A 24,403-nucleotide genomic window follows, 5' to 3' on the forward strand; every position below is an offset into this window, starting at 1 on the left:
TTGGGAAACTCTTCCTGCCAGACCTGATCTGGAACTCATTCAGCACAGTGTTTCTTTAGAATTCCTGGGCCAGAAACTCACTGTTTGTAAGATGCACTTTCCCATGGGGGGAAAAGACACACTGTGGGAGAGAGCAGAGCTTCCTTTCTTTCTTAATCCAGTTCTCCTTCAGGTATTCCCAGTAATGCCTCTCATTTTTCTTCACCCTTGGCAAATCTGTGGCCTCTCATTCAAGCTCCCTCACACAGTTTGTCTGCTTCCTCCTTCTTCCCCTTATCTTCCACCTGAGCACTTGATGGGCCTCCTGTGGCTCAGCACCCAAGGGCCTCTTGGGCCTGGTGTACTTTGCCAATCAGGAGTTTAGAGCTCACTGGGGATTCACTGTCTCTTCAGCCTGCAGGCCTCCTGTGGCTTAGCATTCAGTATTTGACACCCCTCCTGTGGTTTTAGTTAGGGAGCAGCTTGTGCATCTTCTGTTTCCTGTGAAATAGTTTCAGAGGTTACCTTCTCTCATTTGCATACCGCAGATGCACCTGTTTCTGTTTGGTTTCTTTTTCTTAGTGAAAGTCTTAAGGGAAGCTTGTAACACAGACAACCTCCATGCCAGCCGAACCCAATGGCATTAGTTCCCAAGAAGGGGCCCAAGTTGTCTTGTTTGAAATGCAATGAGAGGGTAAAAACCAGTATTGTTGAAGAAATTAGTTGTGACTTCAGGGCCGGAGAGGGCCCTGCCATTCTGTCAGTCTCCTAGTATATGTACCTAGGGTGGACTTAAGATCTTGCCAGCCTTAATGATTCAAATACCTCCCTCTTTTTAAAATCATCTTATTCATCAGAAAGTGTCACTCAAGGGCAGGCTGTAGGCAGAGAGAGTTAAAGGGTGTTTCCAGAAGATCAGAAGGCAAGGAAATAGTTAAGACTTTACATTGCAAAGAGGGCTTTTACTTCCTTTTTTTTTAATCTGAGGAAAGCAGCCGTTTGCATGGAAATCACAGGTTTTATACATTAAGTATGGTTATGAGTCTTTTCCCTAAAGCTGTATAAGAAATGTGGGCAGCTCCTCCAGTGGCCCCCACCCTCCAGGAAAAAGACCGGGACTAAAGACCCATGTGGCTCTCTGCCAAGGATTTTCAGGTAACAAAGAGAAGCCAGAGACTAATTGTTTCCCCCCAAAAATAGGATTTGATTGATAACATATTTCTTGTTATATCATGTTTAGTTCAAGCCTCATCAAGAAAATAAAATCAACATTTTTTATAGACTGTATAATACCAGCAGTCCTCTCCACCACCACACACACCCCTTTAACACCTCCCATAATAGTCAAACTTAAATCACAGTTTTCATTAATGGAGACTGTGGTGATTCATTTTCCATTGGGGCAGGGGAAGCCTCAAGAAAAGGAAGGAACATTTATTTTGGCTCATGATTCCAGAGGCTGTATGTAGTCCATGGCTTGACTGGCTCAGTCAACCTTTGAACCTGAGCCACAGAAACTGAGGCAGGGCACTAACATGCTAGGAGGAGGGAGTGATGGCGAAAGCCCAGAAGCAGAGACATTGAAAGGGGTAGAGACAAGGTGTCCCTTTTAAGGACTTCCTCCAGCTAGGTCCCATCTCTTTATAATTGTTTCAGCTGTAAGCTTATCACAGAAGGGATTATCTTTAACGTGCATCTGAATCAAACTTGGTGTTCTTAAATCATGTGTGGTCTGAATGCTGACACAGTTTGGAAAGTGGTGCTGGAACAGCGAATACTTTGTTGAAATACTTCAATGCAGAGTGCTCAGACACTCCAGAACTTTGCTTGGTTCCCACAGGAGAACGGCTGGTTAGGATTTAAGTCCAGGTCTATACTCATTGTTACATTCCATCGCCATGGCCGGCCTGCTCTTCATGTATTGGTGTGGCATGACGGAAGACCAGTATGCTCCTTGTACATGTCATTCATCAAAATCCCAATTCTTATCAAAGCTTGTGTGAACTTATTTAAAAATAATCCATGGAGAATTTCCTGTGAAAGTACAGATCAACATGAAGATATAAAAACATCCAATAATCGTTTAATCTCTTCTTAAAAATTCTTTCATGTGGTTTTTTAGTTTGTGTGTGTGTGTGTGTGCGCACATGTGCGAGTGCCACTGTGTAGGTCAGAAGACAACAAACAGTAATTGGTTCTTTTCTCCTACCATATGGGTTTGGGAATGTAACTCATATTGCCAGGCTTGGGAACAAACACTTACCTACTGAGTTATCCCATCACTTCTTTGAATTATTTTTCATGATATGCTCAAGCATGAACACATAAGCTTCCACGAAGGAGTACAAAGGTAGTTTCTTATACACACTTTATGTTAACTTTTGTTTATCAATAAGTATACACAGCAACAGAGTAAATGACAATGAGTGCAGAAAAGACATGTCATAAAGCATGATCCTTTTTGTGAGAAAAACTCTCTGAATAAATTGATTTAAAGAATAGCATACTTCAATATACTAGTGGAAATTTATGATGTATAGCAGCTAACATTATTATGCATAGGGGAAAGCTAAAGCTTATTGAGACTTGGAACTAACAGGTGACCACTTCTACTTTAATTTGTCAAGCTGTTGCATATCCTAGGCAGAACAACCACGTAAGACAAAATGATGTTGGGTACCCAAACTGAAGAAGGGAAGTTAAATTATCACCATTCATAAATGACATGATCTTACAAGTATAAACTGCACATGGCCCCTTCCCCAAGAAAGCTAGTTAAAGCTAATAACAATGTAGCAAAATTCTAGGATTTAAAATGATTACACATGAATGTACACATGTAATAATTATAGAAAAAAAGATGCCAAGAATTCGAATGACAGAAAGAGGGGTGTTTATGAGAAGATTTTGAGGGAGGAAAGGGAAGGGGCCAATTATGTAATTATATTATGCAATGGAAATGAAAATATCTATGGAAGAGGACATAAAGGAAGACATGACCTACATTCATGGACTAATGCAAGTAATAAGAAAATGTCCATGACAGCCAAAGTGTCCAACAGACTCAATGTACTTCAAATGAAATAATACAACCATTGCTAAAAACATTAAGAAGAGAATCCTACATTTTGTATAGGACTGCAAAACCAAGCAATCAAACAAGTTAGAAAAATCTTACATGTAATCATCCAAGAGAAATAATGCTACTGCTTGACCTTATTCTCTGTAGCTGTAATAATCTAAACAGCATAGCATTGCTACATGTGCAGATATGTTAGACTAGTGGAATAGACAGCAGTGTGACATGAACTTTTATAAGACCAAAGTATAATTACATTACTTCCCTCTATTCCTTTTCTGTTTTCCAATTTTTCCTATGCCATTGTACACCTTTTCTCTCTCAATTCCTGGCCTTTTAAAAAATGTGTGAATGTGTGTATATGCATATATGTATATGCATGTATGCATATATATGTACATCTATCTATCTATCTATCTATCTATCTATCTATCTATCTATCTATGTGTCCATCATCTATCTGTCTATCCATAAAAATGTGTTATCTTGCTATTACTGTTCATTGTTATAATCCATTACAATGAATCCATATACATGTATATGTGTATATACTTATATAGCTACATATATCTGTACCCAGCTATATATGTATTTTATATATACATGTATATATGTATATGTGTATGCATATATATTTATATATGTATGCATAGATATGTATATATGTATACATATATACACATGTATATATACACACATATAGCTGTATAGGCCTATTAATTTCTTTTCTTTCTTGGAAAATTGTATAGAACCTTCTTGTATATGAACATCAGCCTTCAGAGCAAAGATTTTCAGGTCAGGTCCAGTTCAGGTCCTCTAGATCCTGTGTTCAAAGCACATGGTATGTTCAGTTATAGGGACTTACCTCTAACTTCTGGAAAGCAACCATAGGCAGCAGTAATAGCTCATAATGTTTTGAGTGTCATTAGCTTTTACCTGGCCAATGACTGCAAAGCATATTTTTCTTGCCTGGCTACTGGAGTTTTGTTAGATGGTTTATAACTCATGGGGGTAGTATTGTCAGCCTAAGCAACTCATCTTCATTTAAACTCCAATTAATGCCACCCCATATTTTCCCATTTTCCTCTATATTACTTCTACCCTGCTATTCCCCTGTCCAGTGCTCCTCTTATGTGTGACCTTCTTATTGTCAAGACTTCTCTAGTTACTCTAGACAATATATTCAAATCTAAATGAATGGAGCCAGGAACCACAAATAAGAGAGAACATGTGGTGTTTATCCCTCTTGATCTGGCTTACCTCACTTAATATAATATTTTCTAATCCTATCAGTTTCCCTGCGGATGTCATAGTTTTCTTTACATCTCAATAGTATTCCATAGTATGTATGTGTATATATATATATATATATATATATATATATATATATATATATCACATTTGCATTTTCCATTAGTCAGTAGAAGGACATTTATGTTGTTTCTAAAGGCTCAGGATTCCTCTGGCTCTCTGGGATATTTTAGGATAGTATTTTCTATCTCTGTGAAGAAAGATATGGAGATTTTTAATTGGGGTTACCTTGAATCTTTTAAAGAGCTTTTTTGCAGAATGGTAATTTTTCACAAGAATAATTCTTCCATTCTATGAATGTGGGAAAGATAAGTGTTTAGGATGCATTTGTGAATTATACAGGATTAGAAGACTGCCTTCTCTCACTTCATTCTTTCTCTCCCTCTTTTCCTCCCTCTCTTCCTTCTTTTTCACTCCTCTTTCTTTTTTATTATTTATGTGTATATGTGTATATATGTATGTATATATGTATATCTATTTATATCTATTTATGTATATGTGCATTCATTCACATGCATGCAGATTCCATGTTATGCATGTGGAACTCAGAAGACAACTTTCAGGAGTGTTTTCTTTCCTTCCACCATATGAGCCTGAGAAACAACTCAGTTCCTCAGGTTTGGTTGCAAGTGCTTCGGCGTGCTGAGCCATTTCACTAGAATCTCTTTTCTGGTCCAGTAATCCGAGTTGAAATTGTATGCACATTAAAACTTTAAATGTGACAAGTTGGTTATAATATTGAATAAAGGCAAATGGATAGCATCTGTAAGAGTTTGTAGGGAGTTCAATGTGGGAGCCTAGCAACGCTCGGAGACTGTTAGTGTCCTAAGGGCTATGGTGCCATCATATGAAGAGACAGAAGTGTGCACAATGAAATACAACACAAAAACATAAGAATGATGACTTCAGAAAGAAGATGCATTTAAAAGCAGCAGGGCAATGCCAACTTACTGTAAATCACATCAGAAGAATTGCTTATGCATATGTTAAGTACTCCTGTTAATTTTATCTAATCATACTGAGAGAGGAATGGAAATTCCCAATTAGAAATAAAGGAAGTAAAAAATAAGATAGAAGTCCATTTTAAAAATTTCTTCTTCATGTGTTTCTAAAATGTGTTCAGATCATGTGTAAGCTCTCCTCCCCTGCCTTTTATACTCTGCATGCATTTGGTGTGTTTCCTTTATTCACCTTTGAGATATTAATTGATTGTTGATGATTCAGTATCGTTCTTACTTTTTCCTGGCTTTGCCTTCACAATTCTGTTTTTGCTTAACTGTGAATTTTGACTTTGAGGAATTGTCACCCATAGTTATTGATGAGCAAAACAACAGTGAAGATAGTTTATCAGAGCCCAGTGTAATTGGCGCAAGGTGGTCAAGTTTGTTCCTGCCACCTTTCTAATTTAGCAAGCAGAAGTCAAAGCCAGAACAAAAGAAACAGTGAGCTAAAATCAAATGGCCACCTTATTCCTGAATTTCTAGATGTATAACTGTGTGAAACATTGTTCACAAATGCAAATCTACAAATAGCAAATATGAAAGGAAAAAAGAAGAAAACAAGAGACATTAAACGCAACATTCAAAAGGAAGTCAAGTGATAGGAAGATTGATGGAATGTTGTCTTTCTCAAGGAGTGCTGGCTGTGGAAGAGTACCGCAGGTGTAGCCAGGACACAGAGAAAACTAAAGAAATGAACTAGTTTTATGTTCATCTTCACGTGTGGTGTATGCACAGGTTCACGTGTACCTTCCCATGCAGTGTACACACTGACAGGTTAATGTGTAATGTATACACAGACAAGTTCATGTGTACTTCCACACTTAGTGCATACACAGGCAGGGCTCATGTTTGCCTTCACACATAGTACATACATAGGCAGATACATGTGTATTTTCATACCTAGTACATACTCAGACATATTCATGTACACTTTTACACACAGTGTACAGAGAGGACTGAAATCCTTGCTTTGAACAAATGGAAACCTAACTGGTCTAACTCTTAGTTTTTCTTCAGAAAATGTTTAAGATTTGACAGTATTGCAAAATTAATGAATAGGTATGTGAGTCAATTTATTCATTAGGGGTAATGCCATCTTTTATATTTCTGTCTTGGAGAGTGACATATTCCTTCCATTGAAAAGAGGGATTTTACTAAGGAAAATTTCAGAATCTGTGTCAGTTATGTAGAGATACTTTAGAGTGTTGGGATTTTGGCTAAAGTTGTAGAATCTGAATATTATTGGAATTATGAATATACTTGGAATTATGAATATACTTAGAGTTGTGAATATACTTGGAGTTATGAGTAAAGATTCTATTTCACTGACAAAACATTTAAATTTAAAAACAAGAATTTGTTTGGAAAACCCAAGTAAAATCTTTATATCAGATTCACATAATTTATTGAACTACACAGACAGTCAGATGGACATAGGCCTTATAGACTCTGGAATATTCTAAATATATAGAAAAGTTTAGAACAATGGTAATCACCATGGAAATTATTTGCAGACTTTATACAGTAAAATATTGTTATATATTTAGGATTATTACATATAAATTGGTTTGTTTAGCCAATTGACATCACATGTTGAAATATCTGAGTCAATATTTGTTAGGATGATATTTTAAACCTTCTCAAGCAATAAATCTATATTCATAAACAGCATATATAAAATTTAAGAGCAAAATAGAATACAAATGTCAACATCTTTAAGGAATATAGTATTGTTCTGGGATTTTCTTTTAGTTAGAAAAATATATTAAAATCTTGAGAACAAATAACAGTAGTGAAGAAAAATGAAGAATCTTACAAATTTTGGAATATATTGTGCTCTCTGTTTGAAGTGGAAACTAAATGAGGAACTCATGGGGAAATAACTCTCTGAATAGAACGTCTGCTGCACAGATCTTTGCCTAAAGAACTTCATTCAGGAGCATATAATTTTGTAGAGCTCCACACTTTTTTTTTTCTTCAGTATTAAACTGTGAACATACATGAATTCACTAGAAGTAGGTCTCATTGTTTTTCTTGGGGAAACACATCAAAACAAACACATCAGAATATGTTTTAAGCTTAGTCTAGTTTTAAAAAAATTGTACCATGTAAAAATATCTTATTTGGATCTCCTGAGAGTCATCAGCTTTTTTCTTCCCACATAATATGTTGCTTATCCACATATGCAGTATTAGGATTAGAGACTGATTTATCCTCAATCTTCATGTCAACCTATATTCATTTATAATGAACGGAAGTAGAAGAATTATGTGGCCATAGCTCAACTCCTAACTTCAAATTTATCAAAATTTGATATTTTGGATTATTATTTGGATTTCAAGGTTTGATTTTTTCCCCCCTTTATTGTACCTGACATATTGGTGCAAGCAGAGGACCGTGCTCTACGTTTGAAATTGCAACTTCAAGTCAGCCTGTCTAAAGTTTTTGAGGTTTTATGGAAAACAGCAGTTGTGTCAGTTAGGGTCTCTATTGCTGTGATAACACAACAAGACCAAAGGCAATTTGCTTGCTTAGAGCCTCCATGACCACAAGCCCAGGTGTGATGTCACCTACCACTGTGAGCTGGGTCCTCCCATATCAATCATTAATCAAGAAAACGCATCACAGCCCAATCTCGTGGGAACATTTACTCAATTGATGTTCCCCTTTCCAAACTGATTCCAGTTTATGTAAGACCGACATAAAAGTAGCCAACATTATCTCTGGATGAAAAACAGTCAAACCAGAAAGATGAGAAAAGGCTTTAACTTCCTGTTATCATTATGAAGGAGTAGCACTTTCTGGCATTTTCCTTTCAGAATTTGGAGTTCAGAGGATTGATCTGATACTCCTTGGTAATTTTACTTAAAAAAAACAAAACAAAAAAACAAAAAAAAAAAACAAAAAAAAAACTTCCTATTACCCAGATTCGACATTTTTTTTTTTTTTGCTTGTTTATGTAGAACAGATGGTATAGACTAGAGGGAGAGGCAAACATTGTATGTTAAACATTTTATTGATCAATTAAAATATCATAATTTAAAGTGTTGATTCTGCTGTGGGAATTATGCATGTCTGCACAGGACTGGAAAAAAAGGCATTCAGAGTGTATATAGGGGTGGGATGGGAATGGTAGCATATAGTTTAAAAGAGGGGAGTTGTTATCTCCTGTTTACCAATCTTCTTTCTCCCTGTCTGAATCTCTGTTGAAGCCTCTCTCTGTCTCTCTGTCTCTCTGTGTCTGTCTCTCTGTCTCTCTCTGCCTCTCTCTCTCTCTGCCTCTGTCTCTTGCTGTCTCTCTTTGCCTGTCTCTGTCTCTGTCTCTCTCTCTCTCTCTTTCTCTCTCTCTCTGTCTGTCTGTCTCTCTCACTCACACACATACACACCCCAGGGAGGCAGATGGTTTTTCATCAAGGTGTGAGGAACCTGCCTTTCTTTCTTGAATCGTGCCTCCAGGCCCTGTGCAAACTGTTTCTTTTGCCTATTTTTAAGACCAGTTTGAAAAAAAATGATAGTCAGGATAGAATAAAGAAACCACCTGTGTGGATTTGATTTTTTTTGTATGTTTTAAAAAGCATGCACTAAAGCTTGCAGCTCATTGAGCAGAGTGCTGTTACAGAGGGAATGTATCCTTATTGTCAAGCAGAATCCTGTTCACTTTTTCTGTGGGACGGATCTCTTGAGAAGCCAGTGTCATTGTTTCAATAATGTGTCTCCTGAACACTAATTTTCAGTCATGTTAATCTTCCATTCCTGTGAATTATTTATGTGTGAAATCTTCTATTATTTTCAGACTATTATTCCTGGCCATATTTATAAATTATGATAGTCTATTTCCTTAAAGTTAAACAAGGCTACAAAAGATGGGAGGTGTCACCAAAACCTTTGCACTAAATAAATTAGGGGAGTTGTTATTTCCTCTTTATCAATCTCCCTTTTCACTGTCAGAATCTCTGTTGAAGTCTGTCTCTCTGTGTCTCTGTGTCTCTGTCTCTCTCTCTCTGTCACACACACACACACACACACACCAGGGAGGCAGATAGTTTTTCATCAAGGTGTGAGGAACACCTTTCTTTCTTGAATCTGGGCTAAAAATTCCCCCTCTTTTATTTAAGGAAGGGTTAGCTCATTTACTAGAGATCCAATGACATTAGCATTTACTGTTCATTTGGTTCATGGATTCATAGGAAAATATTGCAGCTGAGTTTGGATACAGAAACAAATCCATTACTTATGAAAGGTGCAGGAAAATGACACCCTGCAAATAAATGATCCTTGTGTGTCCTGCTGCGCCCTGCATGCTCTTGCTCTTCTTCAGAAGCCTCATTTATGTCCACTGTTGGGGCAGGCTGCTTACTCAACAATGTAGTGGAAACTGTCCTCTCCACCTAAGTTATGGGGCCTGATACAGTGCCTACCATACAAACAGTGGTTCTGTCTCCACTAATTCATGCCTATGCATGTGACCCCATTATTGTTCTCAAGATCTGTGCCCTTTGCCCTTGATCTTATGTCTGCAGAGTTTAGATAAGTGTCAGAGCCTTGGAATGCTACTCAATAGTGACCTTGATTCTTGGACTTTTCTGGGGGGAAAACTGAGTTTAAATCTAGAGTTGAGGTTATATGAAATATTTCATATGTTACTTAAGTATCTCCTAGTATAAGAAGAAGTCCTAGTCCTTCTCAGTGACATCTGTCTTTATACTTGGGTCAGGTCTTTGCTTTTTTTGTTCTTGAGGATAGTGATATATTTGTACAAGATTAGGTCTCCTTTGTTTTTATTATTCTTATGATCAGTGCACAGGGAGATCCTAAAGATAATCTTTAGAGTTAAGTTTCTAGATAATTCTTTTAAAGCCTTTTTTATATGTATGGCCATCAATATAGAACATGTTCAGAAATCAAACCAAAAAAAAAAAACAAGTTGCGTGTCAAGAGATACTAGGATAACTATGGTGGTCTTTAGCACTTGATGGATTAGCAAGTGGTAAAAGAGTGATTCGGTACCCAGAGACACTACCCCATGGTTGATCCTAAGGCCCTTTGGGGGGAAAGGCAGTCTTTAATTACATCTGGAACTCATTATTTCTTTTTGGAGGCTCTTTCCAGATCAGCTCCCCCATCAGCCTCCCATTGAGCAACAGAAATTCCAGATGGTTCCCTCCATATGCCAGAGCTCACTCTCTCAAGTAGGATAGATTGGTCACTGACAAAATAGGATGGAGGAGCTGCACCCAACTAGGAATAGGTGGAAAGTCCTTGGGGACAGTGACGATAGAGGTGGCCCATCATTTGTATTCATTAAGTGGATTATATAACCTTTTATGTGTGACCTCCAGAAATGCGTTGAGGAATTTCACAGAGATGATGCCACTTGTAAAGAGTGTGGCATATTGGTTCAAATTCACACCAGGACAAAAATATGCAAGCTGACCATATATCTGAGGATAGTTTGACCTGGCAGCTTGTATGCTCTGGGGCCAGTTTCAGCACGAATTGCACATTTCCTGGTTTATGTCAGTGTCATCTCTGCAATTGGGATACAAGGAGACCCACTTTAACAGAAAAAGATTAAATGAGATACGTTTATTTCATTATAGCAGAATAGGTACCTAAGTATATTTCCCAACCAGAAGTATTTGGAAATAAAAAAAATTCAGACCACATCTATTTAATTAAAGTATAGCATCACTTCAAGTCTATATAGCATTATTTTATTAGTATATCTGTATCATGTAATGGTAAAACACTCCTGTCACTCATCTTTCATTTCCAAATACTTGAAAGGGTTGACATATTGTAAGAAAGGCAAGGAACAACAAAGTTGGAGAGTTGAATCTAGGAAACTTCAAAGTGCAAAATATAACACCTAAAGAAACAATGTTAATCCTTCTCTTCCCTGCATCTCATCCTTTCTCTCTGGATGCTGCTGGATTGTATGTATGTGTACTCCTTGGGATGGTTCTGAAGACCCAATATACACTAGATTTTGTTTCACTTCTTAAAACAAACACGAGGGAAGAAGTCATATACTGGTCCCATGTAGTGAATCTGTGTGTGGTTCCTAGGAAATTGGTTGGGACATTTGGAAGTAAGAAGGACAATACAAAGGGAGAGTTTCTTCAAGATGGGCATGTTATAAAAGGAAAACCCAGAATCCTATGTATTTGTCATATTTTTACACAGGACTTACCTTCAAAGAGTCTAGTATCCTGTGTGTGTGTGTCTGTGCACATTACTGTGTATCTGCGTGTGTGTGTGTTTCTGTGCACATTCTGTGAATGGACGAATGATTTATTTAACTGGGCTCTGCTTACTGTTTTGTGTAATCAAGTTCTATATGCAAACATGGACTATAGTTTGGGATACATGACTGTTTGAACAAAACTCTAATCTTTAAAGGTCTTTGCTTGAAATAACATTTTACTTCAAAATTATGAAGCAGCTAAATATATTAAACTATAGTACTGTCTTAATATTTCAGTCTTTTGTTAGACTATTTTGAAAAGGGCCTGAGATGAGTCAGATCTATGTGTTTATCTGTCTAGTGAGTTATGGTATCCCTGTTAGTAAAGTGATGGACTCTTGAATTGACAGTGTGTATGGACTAAACTCTCCTGAGCTGGAAACACTTGATTAATAGTCTTTATTTTCAGCATTATAATAAGCACAATTCCTTTCTTTTATAAATTATTAGTGTCCTCCTCTGAAAAGAGGACAGGATGGACAGACGCAGGGATAATGACTATCTAATACACGATCATGTGTAGATGTAACTCAAATAATCCATGGTAGTGTTCTGACTTAAATATGTAGATGGTATCTTGGGAGTATGAAAGAGACGGGCTGTTTCTCCAGAGACAGTAGTGTTGGAGATTGTTAAGGAGGAGAAGTGCTAAAACCCAGCACTGTTCTCATGGAGTGGACGGTGCTGATGAAGCTGGGCCATGCAGATACTTTGAGATCAACTACTTGTGCTTAGATGAGAGAACTGAGGTAGCAGAGGGTATGGGTGAGGCTGAAGGTGTTATACTGGGTGTATGCCTGCATGTTATTGGCTACAACTCAGTCACATGTCTTCATTTAACTGTAAAGACAGATGAGTTCTAAAACTGTAAACCCAGGAGAAAGAAGGAACCAGTTATCTTGCAGCCTCCTAGTCTTTGCCACAGGAGGGCATATCTGGTCTTCTAACTATGGAGCCATGGAAGCACTCGCAAGGTATTGCTCATGACAAGTTAATTTGCCTGTTCAGGTCCCTAAGAATGGCAAAGTACATTGTTTCCTGGCATGTGAAATGAGATTATACTAGCAAAAGAACTTTTTTTTTTTTTTTAAATCTGTACACCCATCAGTGATTGTGGTACTTGAAATTTAAGCAGAAACATTTATTGGACATCTTTAATTCATGATGAAGAGAGCAACACTTAATACTTCAGCCTACATGAAATATTTACTGTTTTAAGTGAAAATGTTTTATTCATACATTACTTTATTGTTAAGTTCAGGCAAAATCTGTGATTATTTTTCTGGAAGTTATACAGAAAAGGCTTTTCTGAGAACGATGAAGGGAAGAGGGGTAACGAGAGAAGAGGGGAGGGGAAGGGGTAGAGGGAGGAGGAATAAATGTGGAATAATTGTTTGAAGCCACCCATAAGACTGATAAGCATGCCAAGCAAATGGATATTTGTATACAGTGGTTCTCTTCAGTACTTTCTGAGGGTACACTGTGGACTTTGTATTATACTGTGGAAAGTATGGAGTTCCCATGTGTAAGCACCCTAATCTAATTAAATATTTTAATAATCACAAAAGACCTGTGGGAAAGTAGATACTATTTTCATTCTCATTTCACAGATAAGATAATCGAGACATAGAAGGATAAAATTATTCTCCCATCTAACAGGTAACAGCTGAGAGTTAGAACCAAATTGTCTGTTTTTTCAAGGCCAAGGCCTTAGGTGTTGTTCTGTATGCTTTGAATCTAGAGTCAAAATTGAGGATACGGGTGTGAAGCATAGGGAGTTGATATCTTTATGTACTAAACTTGTACTAAATTGGGGTTGTATTTGGGGTATTTGAGGATATAAGCAAGATTTTTTTTTTTGGTTATAGCATTGGTTGTGTTAAGAAGTGACAAGAGTTGCTACACACAACCGACATTCTTTCGTATTTATTAATAAGACTGCCTCATATACAATATTAGTTCTAGTAGCTGTACCTAGTCTGACTCATGTAACAACACAAGCAGCTCTGGAATTGCCAGAAGCATGAAACATCCCTGGAGAAGAGAAAGGGGCTCTTCTCTTAGGCGAATCTTTGAGTGACCTTATTTGTCTCCCATAGACAAGACTGTTCTTGTGGACACCGATCTCCCAGTGCTTAGATGCCTCTATGTGATGGGCACCTTAGAATTCCCCGTGGACAGAAGCAATGTTCTGAGTGTGGCGTGCTTACTCATTGCAGGAGGGGAGCTGAAAGTAGGTGAGTAAATGCTCGGGGTTGGATTGGGAGTGGAATGAAGGTCAAGTTCTGGGAGAAAGCATTCTTGGAAATGGGGAGGTAGGAGGAATCTGCTGCCTCGGGAGGCCTAAGGTTAGGGATGGATTTCCCAGGGCATATTTAGATGTGGAGAATGAGGACTTGTGGTTCTTCTTTTTCATTCTCTGTTGTACCTTCCCTTTTGTTGCCCTAGAGGGACTCTTAAATCAGAGAACACAGGCCAAGCCCACTGCAGCCTTACACTGACTGTTTAACCTTAAGCAAAATCACCAGGGGACCTCTATCTCCTCATCTGTAACATGCACAATGATGGAATCTACCACAGGGACATAAGATATCTAAATAATCAGAGGCAGTTACTCACATGGTCTTCTGTTAAGTATTTGATATCAGACACCTTAGGTTCCTTTATCAGTCAAGGTACTCATATACAGACCAATAACACGAATTGAACTTCTTTTTAAATATTTAAGCAAGCAAACTATTTACACAATTACATGGTTGGAATGGTGCACACATGAGGGCTAGTAAAGCCAGATACTTTTCCCATACTCTGCTGAAAAAGGTGGGGAGAAGTGGCTGTTCCTGGAATCCAGACTTGTAAGTATGGAGATGGTTATCAGACAGATGCATGTTTGCATGGTAAGGACTCAACTGGCCCATGATAGTGTCTTACAGGAATAAGTACTGTAACCTGTCTCTTCTCCACCAGGGTTGGAAGTCAAAGAGAGCTCACCGGCTCTGTGTTGATAGGCCAGTACCACCTGGGGCATGACACAGATCAGAGATGGCAGCTTAGGAATGTGGGCAGCTTAGGAATGAAGTTGTTCAGCACAGTTGGCTTCCAGTTATCAGAACAGACATGGTGCTTCTACCAATAGAGCCAATAAGTCAACTGACTTTGCCAGCCACCTCATGCTGTCAGTCTTGGCAACTAACTTGTCAGCTGTACTTCCTGCTCTTTCTCCATGTGCTGCCTCAAATACCTATTTTCCCACTGTACACTTGTATAAGGCTTTTTTAATTTTACCCTGGGTACTGGGACACCTTAAGTCTTCTGCCTTTACACCCGTTCCTTCATTACATTATTTTCCGCTCATCTCTCTACCCTGGAAAACATTTGCATTCTGATATTTGCATTTCTTATTAAGACTATTCTCCCATTTGTTTAGCAGTCTCTAAAACATTCATCTAATCATTGATAGGTGGGGGAGTACCCTCATAGAAGCAGGGGGAATGGTAATGGGATAGGTGGTTGCAGAGGGGAGACCTTGGAAGAGGATAACATTTGAAATGTAAATAAAAAAAGTATCCAATAAAAGAAAAAATAAGAAAATAGAAATATTTAATGAAATGAACTGTGCTTATGTCAGTATAAAAGTGTGTGAACCTAGAGTTCCTCTTTCTAGGCTTCTGGGGTCACTTATAACCCATAACTTGTAGACTGAAATTTGCACCTTTGAAAGAAAGCAGCAACGTGCCAGCCTCCAGTTTTGCTTTCAATATTTTGGATTTTTAAAATGATGTCTATTCCTAACTTGATTTTACCCATCACTAGATAATGGTGTGTCTTTTCTCTCTGCTTTTCATCCATGTGTTCCATGCCTAAAGGTTGCTTATTGGAACCCATCTGCCCAATCCTATGTGTGTTATGCCTGAAGGAAGACTTTCAACCCATCTGTCCACACCTACAGAAATCCCAACATGATAGAGATAATACATCTAGTTAGCAAACAAACTTAATAGATGTGGACATTGACACAGCATAATGCCAGAGCATGTCTGCTCAGTGATGCCATTTGATCCAAGTTCTAACAGTGTATAATTCTAGTTCTTGGTGGTTACGATTCTGAGGCAGTGGAGGCTGGCCAAAGATGTCACGTGACTTTCAGAATCATAGAATGCTACACTTGAAAGTAAATTGGAGATCAAAGTTGTATTATGAATGTTGGAGTCAGTTACGTTGTTTGCTCAGTGCTTACTAGAACACATGCATTAGCAGAAAGTATAGCAGGCAGAGAAAACAGGAAAGAAAACTGACCATTTTGCTCTATCTATTATTATTATACTGACTGATAAATGTATCATGAGCAAAAAATTTTACTCTTCCCATGTAACAATAACAGCAAAACCCCCACAAAATATATATTTCTTTTAAAAACATTTAGTTTTAATTATGTATGTAAGTGTATGTCTTTGTGTAGGTATCCAGAAGATCTCAGACACCCCCTGCCTCTGCGCTAGAGCTGGAGTTACAGGCAGCTGTGGACCTTCTGATTAGGCATGTTGGGAAACTAACTCAGGTCCTCCATAGGAGTCATTTGCATTTTTAACTGCAGAGCTATCTGTCCAGCCAGCATGTATATCTTAAGAGATGGTAACATTTTATAACCTCAACATCCTCTATTTATTCTTTAGCAACTTAACTTTTGGCTTTAACTTTTCTTTTATAAAATTTTTATTACATTTTATTCATTGCATGTGTGTATGTGTATGTGCTTATATGTGTGCTTGTGTGTGTGTGTGAGAGAGAGAGAGAGACAGAGAGAGACAGAGACAGAGACAGAGAGAAAGACAGAGAAAGACAGAGAGAGAGAGAACGAGAGACACACACACACACAGAGTGCATTTAGTTTTGTGCATGCCACACTGCACCCATGGAGGTTTGTTTACAACCTGTAGAAGTTGGTTCTTTCCATCCAACATGTGGGTTGTGGGTACTGGAAATTGAACTGAACTCAGAAGGTTATCAATCTTAGTGGCATTGTTGGCAGGCCCCATCAACTTCAACATGTTCCCAAGCTTCATTAAATATACCACATACTACAAGTTTATAGCCTTGAGTACCATATAGAATAACATTCCTGGATAAAGAAATAAAATTAAGTTAAAAAAAAAACAAGAAAGAAACATATTCTCTGTTGTGATGATTTTCTAGTTCCATTTTTTTTTTTTTTACAATTATTGTTTTCCTCCCTTTCCCCATTTTTCTCTTTTACATGGTTTTCTTTTATTGAGTGATCACCTCAGTGCTGGTCATTGCTTTTCCACTGAGCGTTTCTCAGGGTTAAGGAGAGAGAACATCCTTGTGTTTTTTGGATTGTTTGTTTATTTGGGAAAACAGACAATGAGTCTAAAAGAAACAATGCATTTGGATGACAGAGTATGTTCTAAAGGAAACTAAGGAAATACGGTTGAGAGGGCCAGGTTGGCTGTTGGCCATTAGAAGTTAGGTGGTTAATAGTCTTCTAAAGAATCATGCAGCCTCTGACCAGAGAACAGCAGGCTCTAGACCTCTAGCAACTGGGAAATCATTCTCAGCCTTGATGAACAGCTCCTGCAAAAGGCTTGAGGCAGGAACTTGCATTGCATTATGGGAGGTGGAGGGGCAGCTGCCAGACTAGAGAGTGTAAAATAACTTTTTAATTCTACTCTGGAAATTCACCATACAACTTGGATAAAATTCTCCAAAAGCAACTGTTAGTTGGGAGTCTCTGAGGCTATATGGATCATCCCTTCACAGTTTTCACAAGGAAATCGAGATTGGCAGGTTTTCTCTTATATGTTTCAAAATCTTGTATTTGGTTAAGCACAAAGCCATGAGCAGCCTCTGTCAGAATTTTCTTTCATTCTCCCTTCCCAGTTTCCAGCAACTCAGCCTGTATTAGGAACCCTTTCCTGCGTCTATTAATAGAGGGAATTCAGTGCCTTATTTCTGGTTCTTATTTCTGGTTCTGCCTGTTTTTCTTCTCCTTATTACATTTGCTTTACTAATATAACACATTAGTGTTTTCAAGAATCCTCTTCATTAAACTGCAGTGTTTAATGTATGTTGGAAAATTTGTTATTGGCAGCTTCTGATAATGTGTGTAATTAGTGTATGAATAAATATAAATGAATATACCGAGGTCCATTATCCTCACATATCTATATCTTTGAGGCAGAAATTAAAGTGTTAATGTCAAAGTGGCCACGACGCATTTATCTCCTGGAAGAAAGGAACTGAGCAAGTATGAACACACAGTAAAAAGCTGGTGATCCAGTTTCTGTTTTCACAATCTGTCTTGGACCAGTTAAAAATGCCAACACCATCTCAAAACAAACTTTGGTTTGTTGGGTGCATTAACTAATTTGTGTGTGTTTGCACAGGAACACCTGTCGGGACGCGTCTCTTTCATTTATGCATTCACTTAAATGAGTAATTGCACCAATTCATTTACATGTGTTCTGTGTATCATAGTTATCCTTGATGGTAGCATTTTATTGACACAAATGTTCAATTCACTAGGGACTTTATGCTTTTAAAACTTCATGTGAATAGTTTGTTTTTAATAATTTGTAGGACCTGGAATAGCATATCTACTCAAACTACTGTTAAAATGCTTAAAAAAGTATATAAATATTTTATTATTGTATAAGTAATATGGAATATTGGTTTTTATTTAAATTGAAAGTATATATATATATATATATATATATATATATATATATATATATCATACACTTAGTTTAAGCCAACTAAATTGAGTAATGCCTATCCTAATAACTTTTGAATATTAACAGAATCCCAAAATGAGCAAGGTACACATTTGTGAACTGGGGGACACAGTATTTTATCGTTTCCCTGGCTTGTCACAGCCAAGTAATGTGACGAACTGCCTAGTTGCTCAGTAAATTAAGATAAGAACTTAGACTTTTATTCTGAAAGTGTTCACATTTGGTTTCTAGGGCCACCGATGGCATTCATCAGTGCTACCTCACTGTTGCAGCCAGAAGCCTGAGGTCATCGTTAGCACCTGGCTTTCATTGTCAGAAAATAAAGAATTATTAGATGTATGGAAGCTTCTTCCATTGCTTCCAGGATTGGAGCTTTCTAAATCCCAAGGAGGCAAATCTATATAGTTTATTGCCTTCCAAACTGGCAGTTCTGCAAGACTCACTGGATGATTAAGTAATAAGAAATAAACAAACCCAAGAAAACTATAGATTGCATTCTTCAGCCTAAAGCCATGATGCCATTGAACAGAGAATTCAGTATTTTATGGTTAAAAATAATATACCAGAGATTAGAGAGAGATCTCAGTGGTTAAGAGGAGGTGTTGCTCTTGCAGAGGACCTGGGTTCAATTCCCAGCACCCACATGGTGGCTCATAACCATCTGTAATTCTAGATCCAGGAAATCTGACCAGGAATAGCATATCTACTCAAGCTACTAAAAAAGTATATAAATATTTTATTATTGCATAAGTAATATGGAATCTTGGTATTTGTATGAATAGAAAATTTATATAAATGTATATACTTTGTTTTATCCAAATAAATTGAGTAATATATATTCTAATATGCATTGTTGGGCACCAGACATGCAACTCATGAACATGAAGGCAAAACACTCATTTACATAAAATAATATATAAAATAGATTATTTAATATATAATACATATATATAATTTAATATATTAATTATTAAATAAATACTTATGTCTTCTTTCAAGCACATACATGCTGAATGAATAAATGTGCCACATATATTTCCACAAAGACATAGTTTATTTGAGCTAAAGTGGACCAGACATCAGCCAATCAGATTTCACACTAACAGATTTCTAATCCAGGTAATTGTTGGCTAAAAAATTTTAAAGTAACATTGAAGACATGTGCTTTCCAAATACTATACTTAAAGCCTCATGTTTTCTAAGTATAGGAAGCATGAAATTCCATTTTTGTCCTAATAGGGCCAAATATCTGACATTAAATAATACAGCTTTTGGGGCTGGAGATATGACTCAGCAGTTAAGAGCACTGACTGCTCTTTCAGAGGTCTTGAGTTCAATGCCCGGCAATCACATGGTGGCTCACAACCATCTGTAATGGGATCTGATGCCCTCTTCTGGTGTGTCTGAAGACAGCTATAATATACTCACATACATAAAATATAAATAATTTAAAAAAATAATACAGGTTTTGAGAGGCCAGATCTTTTGTGATCAGATTCCATCTTAGAGAACCTGACCTAAGGTTGAACTCCAATTAACTAATAGGCTGGTACCTAGCACCAGTATCTAGGTTACTCCTAACAACACCTGCATCTAGCACCAGTTTCAGATTACTCCCCAACAAATCTGCACCTCCAGGTTACAAGCTTGCTCCTGACAGTTCACTTCCTAGGGGAAGATGGCCTTGTCGGGCATAGGTGGGAGAGGAGATCCTTGGTCCCATGAAGGCTGAACACCGAGTGTGGGGGGAATTCGAGGGTGGGGAGGTGGGAGTGGAGGGGTAGGTGGGGGCACATCCTCATAGAAGCAGGAGAAGGGGGAATGGGATAGAGGGTTCCTGGGTGGTGGGGGGAATGGGGTAAGGGGATAAAATCTGAAATGTAAATATAATATAAAAAAAATCAACCACCAATCAGGAGGAAAACAGAAGTTAAGTTTATGGTTTGGCCCCTAATGGCAGCCAATGATGTTAAAGGCCATAATGGCCCCCCAATCTGATGTATACCAGGCTAGATAACTCCTCTTGCCTCTATAAATGCTTACCTGAAACTAGGCTGGGGGCTGCACCCTCCCGTTCTGCTGTGTCAAAGACAGCAGTGTAGCCCAAGCTTCAGCTTGTAAATAAAGACCCTAGTGTGAGTGCACTGGAGTCACCTTGGTGGTCTTTTGGGGCTTTCTAACAGGCACAACAATTTCAAGATAAGATTTGCCATAGAAAGATATTATTTCTGAATGGAAACCACTTCATATTATCCTTAAATTTTATTTATGCATTACTAATCAAAACTCTAATAAACCTGAAACATTTTTTTCTAATCTATTAAATATCTTTAATATTGAAAGACTTCAAAATCAGTGTTTTAGAATTTATGCTTTTCTGGTGGTACACTGTTTCTTAGCTCACAAGGAAAACACAAGAGGCAAACGGTGCTCACGCTACAGTCTTAAAATTTTTTCAGCTAAAATACACTAAGTTGTTATAGCCAAGAAGGGCCACTTCACCCTGACTTAACTGACAGAGAAAGATCTGAATAAAAGCACATGGACTCTGAGGAGTTCATCCTGTAAGGGGTAGGAGTGGTATGCCAGGCAGAGGCGGGGAAGCATGTGTTTTGGGACTTAACTGGCTCAGCCAAGGAGCATGTTAGAAAGGAGAGAAGCTGACCATTGTTTAACATGAACACAAAACATAGACAATGTTTCTCCTGGTTTGCCATTGCAAAGCATTTAAAAAATATTTGCCATTATTTATAAACAACAAGCTGAAGAACTTTGAGGATTTATTCCTCTTTTTTCATACCGAATACTAAATCTTTAGTTCGGGTTTCTGAAAATACCAGAGGTACGGCCATTTTTACAGACTGGAATTCAGGAGCACAGGAAGATTCTTAGAAATCAATTAGGGTGATACCAGGTGTGGGCAGAAAATGAAGGATGGGGAAGAATGAAAAGACTGGGAACAGAAAGATCTGAAAGCTTAGTGAATAACTCTGAATGTGTTTATTGATTCCAAGGTGTGGGCAATCACGTTGATAGGGTATGCTTAAGTGTAAACTAGGCTTATGTGTGATTCTATCAAAGACAGTTAATAAAATAATAAAAGGGCCCTTTCCGTTTTTATTGTACATTTTGAAATTCATGGAATCCATTTGTACCATATTCCCCAAATCAATAATAGTTTTCTTTGGTATACCAGAACTTATATTCTTCCATCTCCCCAGGTGATTTTTAACATGTGGAACCAATTCTCTTTTTCTTCCATTGCCCACCATCATGCTAAGGCAACTATGTCTCCTTTAGTCCTACACACACACACACATACACACACACACCCACCCTAAAATGGCATTTATTTTATCTAAGCCCAATGCCACTACATAATAGCTATGTAATTTCTGGCTAGTTATTTTAGCTCTTCTTGCCTCCATTTTCTCATGGGAATCTACAGTTTTCACCAAAAACCTGTGATGATGTAATGAAATCATGTATTTGAAAATATCAGCAACATCTCCTAATACGTAAGCTTCAGGTTTCAAAACAGCTTTACAAACGTAAACCGAGACCCATATGCCTCATCTGGGGTACTGTGTCTCAGAGCTAGCTACTCGTATTTACTGGTAATATCTATCCCGAGGAGAACATCACATCTCTGTTGGAGAGACTGAGAATCAAGGACAGCCGTCCCCAAATTCTTCATTCTTCAGCTTTTACAAACTCAGGAGGCACCTTATGGTAATGTTAGAATATCATGCCTTTCCTTCTCTTGTCCCCGCCTGGTTGCTAAACAGTCCTAGGCGCCATCTTTTCCCTCTCTCATCTTAACAAAAAGAACCCAAACCCTGGTTGCTTCAGATTCTCAAAGATCACGGCAGGCTAACTAATTTTGCCCAGATTTTCTGCGAAGGCTCCACATGTGCTGCAGTTTGGGGTTGCATAATTGATTTAATCTCCGATTTTAGAGAAACGCGCACAACTCTTTGTGGGGCTCCGCATACATTTCTCTAGGGCAAAAAGTGTCCTACTTTTCCTCTGTGGTATCCGTTTACTGCTAGGCCTTCCCCTCCTCCCCATAAGACTTTATCCTCTATGAAATAAATGAAATCGCAGTTGGAGACCGCTTACTGGACAGACTTATAGCAGCAAGAGACGAGCTGCACTGGGCGCATTTGCTTAAAAATTCCCTGTCCTTTGATGAGCTAAGAGGATACTTTTGTTTCTAAGCTAAGGCACCGTGGCATCTGTACGGAACAGGAGCTTGCCTTAGTCTTGTAGCAGAAACATCTACGCCATGGTTTCCAATGATTGTTCTGGGTCCTGTGCTGTCCAGATTGGTTTGTCTCTCAGCATCTTGCTGTTGACACAATAATGGCGGGAGAGGATGATCCGAGGGGATACAAATATAGCAAACCCCAAACTTACACCAGGTGCAGAGAAAGTGTCAGCAGAGGTGTGGGAGGAATGATTTCATGCTGCCTGAGAGCACAGGCTAACCAAAATGATAAGTAGGTAATTTTAAGTTTACCAATTATTTCATGCCATATCTGTCAGTCCCCTCATCTCCTTTTTTATTATTTTCAGGAAACTAGTAAACTGTGAAGTCTAATTTGATAGTAGATAATTCTGGTGTAGCTGTTTTTATAGAATGTATAGTTTGAGGACTTTTTTTTTTTTACTGGTTATTTCTTCAACAATTGTCTCTGTGAGAATAGCATAACGTTTCTAAGTTATATTCATTATCAAATAAAGACAACCTTTATTAAACTGTAAAGAACACGGCAGAAGGGAATGTCAGACCCAAGTCCCAACTGCTGAGTGTCATAGCCTTATGCCTTTTGTATCCCAATCATGCTAACAGAACTTATGCAAAACAGTCTATTACTGGTTTACTAAACCACCAACTGTTGGAAGTCTGTTATGCATTGCTAGTTGGATGCATTTAGGTAAGTACCAGTCCTCATTATATGTGGATATTTACACTGGCATCTTACTTCTCAGCTGTGTAGGGAGCATTACATGCTAAAACCATGTGAAGGAGATGATAATTCACACAACCTTGGTCACTGCATTAGTCAAGATTTCCTGTAATAATGGTCTTTAATCAATAACCCGCTAAGTTTCAGTGGTTTGTAAAATGAGTATTCGTATTAGACTGGATTTGAACCTGCTTCAGCCTGCATGCTATTCCCAGGGGTTTTCTAAATGTATCTTCACTTAGGTACCTAAAGATGTGAGGAATTCTATGGTAGGGATGAGATGTGTGGAGTACTTGGCAAGTATTGACACAGCCAGTTGACACCTGCTAATTTCTACCCTGTTTTATTCAAAGTTCGCTAATCCAAAGCACTTTACCAAATCCTCCTGGATAATAGGAAACCAGGAAGTGCGCTCTGAGTCAGTCTATGATGAGAAGCAGCAGACAGCTAATGAAGAGTGACCCATCCTTCTTCAGAGAGACATGTGCAATCCCGTGCTTTCTGCTGTCACTTTGTTTATGTGACCAGTGCCCTTCCCCATACAGTTGGAATCACAGCATTTACTCCGGAGTCTCTCTCTGCATTGAAAATTTTCATGGATGACACACTTTGCTTTCTCAACAGGTACTTTGGAAAACCCTCTAGAAAAAGACCAAAGACTTCTAATACTTCTTAGAGCCTCAGAAGAAATCTTCTGTGATCATTTTGAAGGAATTCGTATTGACCCTGGATCAATTGGTAAGAGTTAAGTATGATGTGTGTTACTAATATAACCAGCGTACTAATATGAACGGTGTGTTTGTGTTTTTGTGTGAGAGACTGATAAAAAGAGATAGAGAAGCAGAGGAGTTCCATTTATCACATACCTGGTGAATTCTAGACAGTTTGTATTTATTCTTTGATGTATCAGATATTCAAAGTCCGGCTACAGATACCATAACTGTGACTCAAAACTAATAGACTATATGTATATATATATACATATATATATACATATATATATATATATGTATATATATATATGTGTGTGTGTGTGTGTGTGTGTGTGTGTGTGTGATGGT

At 37.9% G+C, this 24,403-nt stretch overlaps 1 protein-coding gene across 7 annotated transcripts in view; it reads left to right on the top strand.

Annotated features, from left to right (window-relative positions):
* The window catches only part of Pkhd1 (PKHD1 ciliary IPT domain containing fibrocystin/polyductin), a 440,341-nt gene that overhangs the window by 277,177 nt on the left and 138,761 nt on the right, over window positions 1-24,403 (top strand). For all 7 annotated transcript variants that reach the window (XR_013104680.1, XM_076915223.1, XM_076915219.1 and 4 more), the window contains 2 exons: window positions 13,717-13,854; window positions 23,967-24,080. Coding sequence is in view for 6 of the 7 variants with exons in the window: in XM_076915223.1 (XP_076771338.1) it covers window positions 13,717-13,854; window positions 23,967-24,080 (252 nt within the window). In the remaining variant the exon portion in view is untranslated. The remainder of the gene's footprint in view (window positions 1-13,716; window positions 13,855-23,966; window positions 24,081-24,403) is intronic.

Source organism: Arvicanthis niloticus, chromosome 17 (assembly GCF_011762505.2).
Source record: "Arvicanthis niloticus isolate mArvNil1 chromosome 17, mArvNil1.pat.X, whole genome shotgun sequence".
In the NCBI taxonomy this organism is placed as follows: Eukaryota; Metazoa; Chordata; class Mammalia; order Rodentia; family Muridae; genus Arvicanthis; species Arvicanthis niloticus.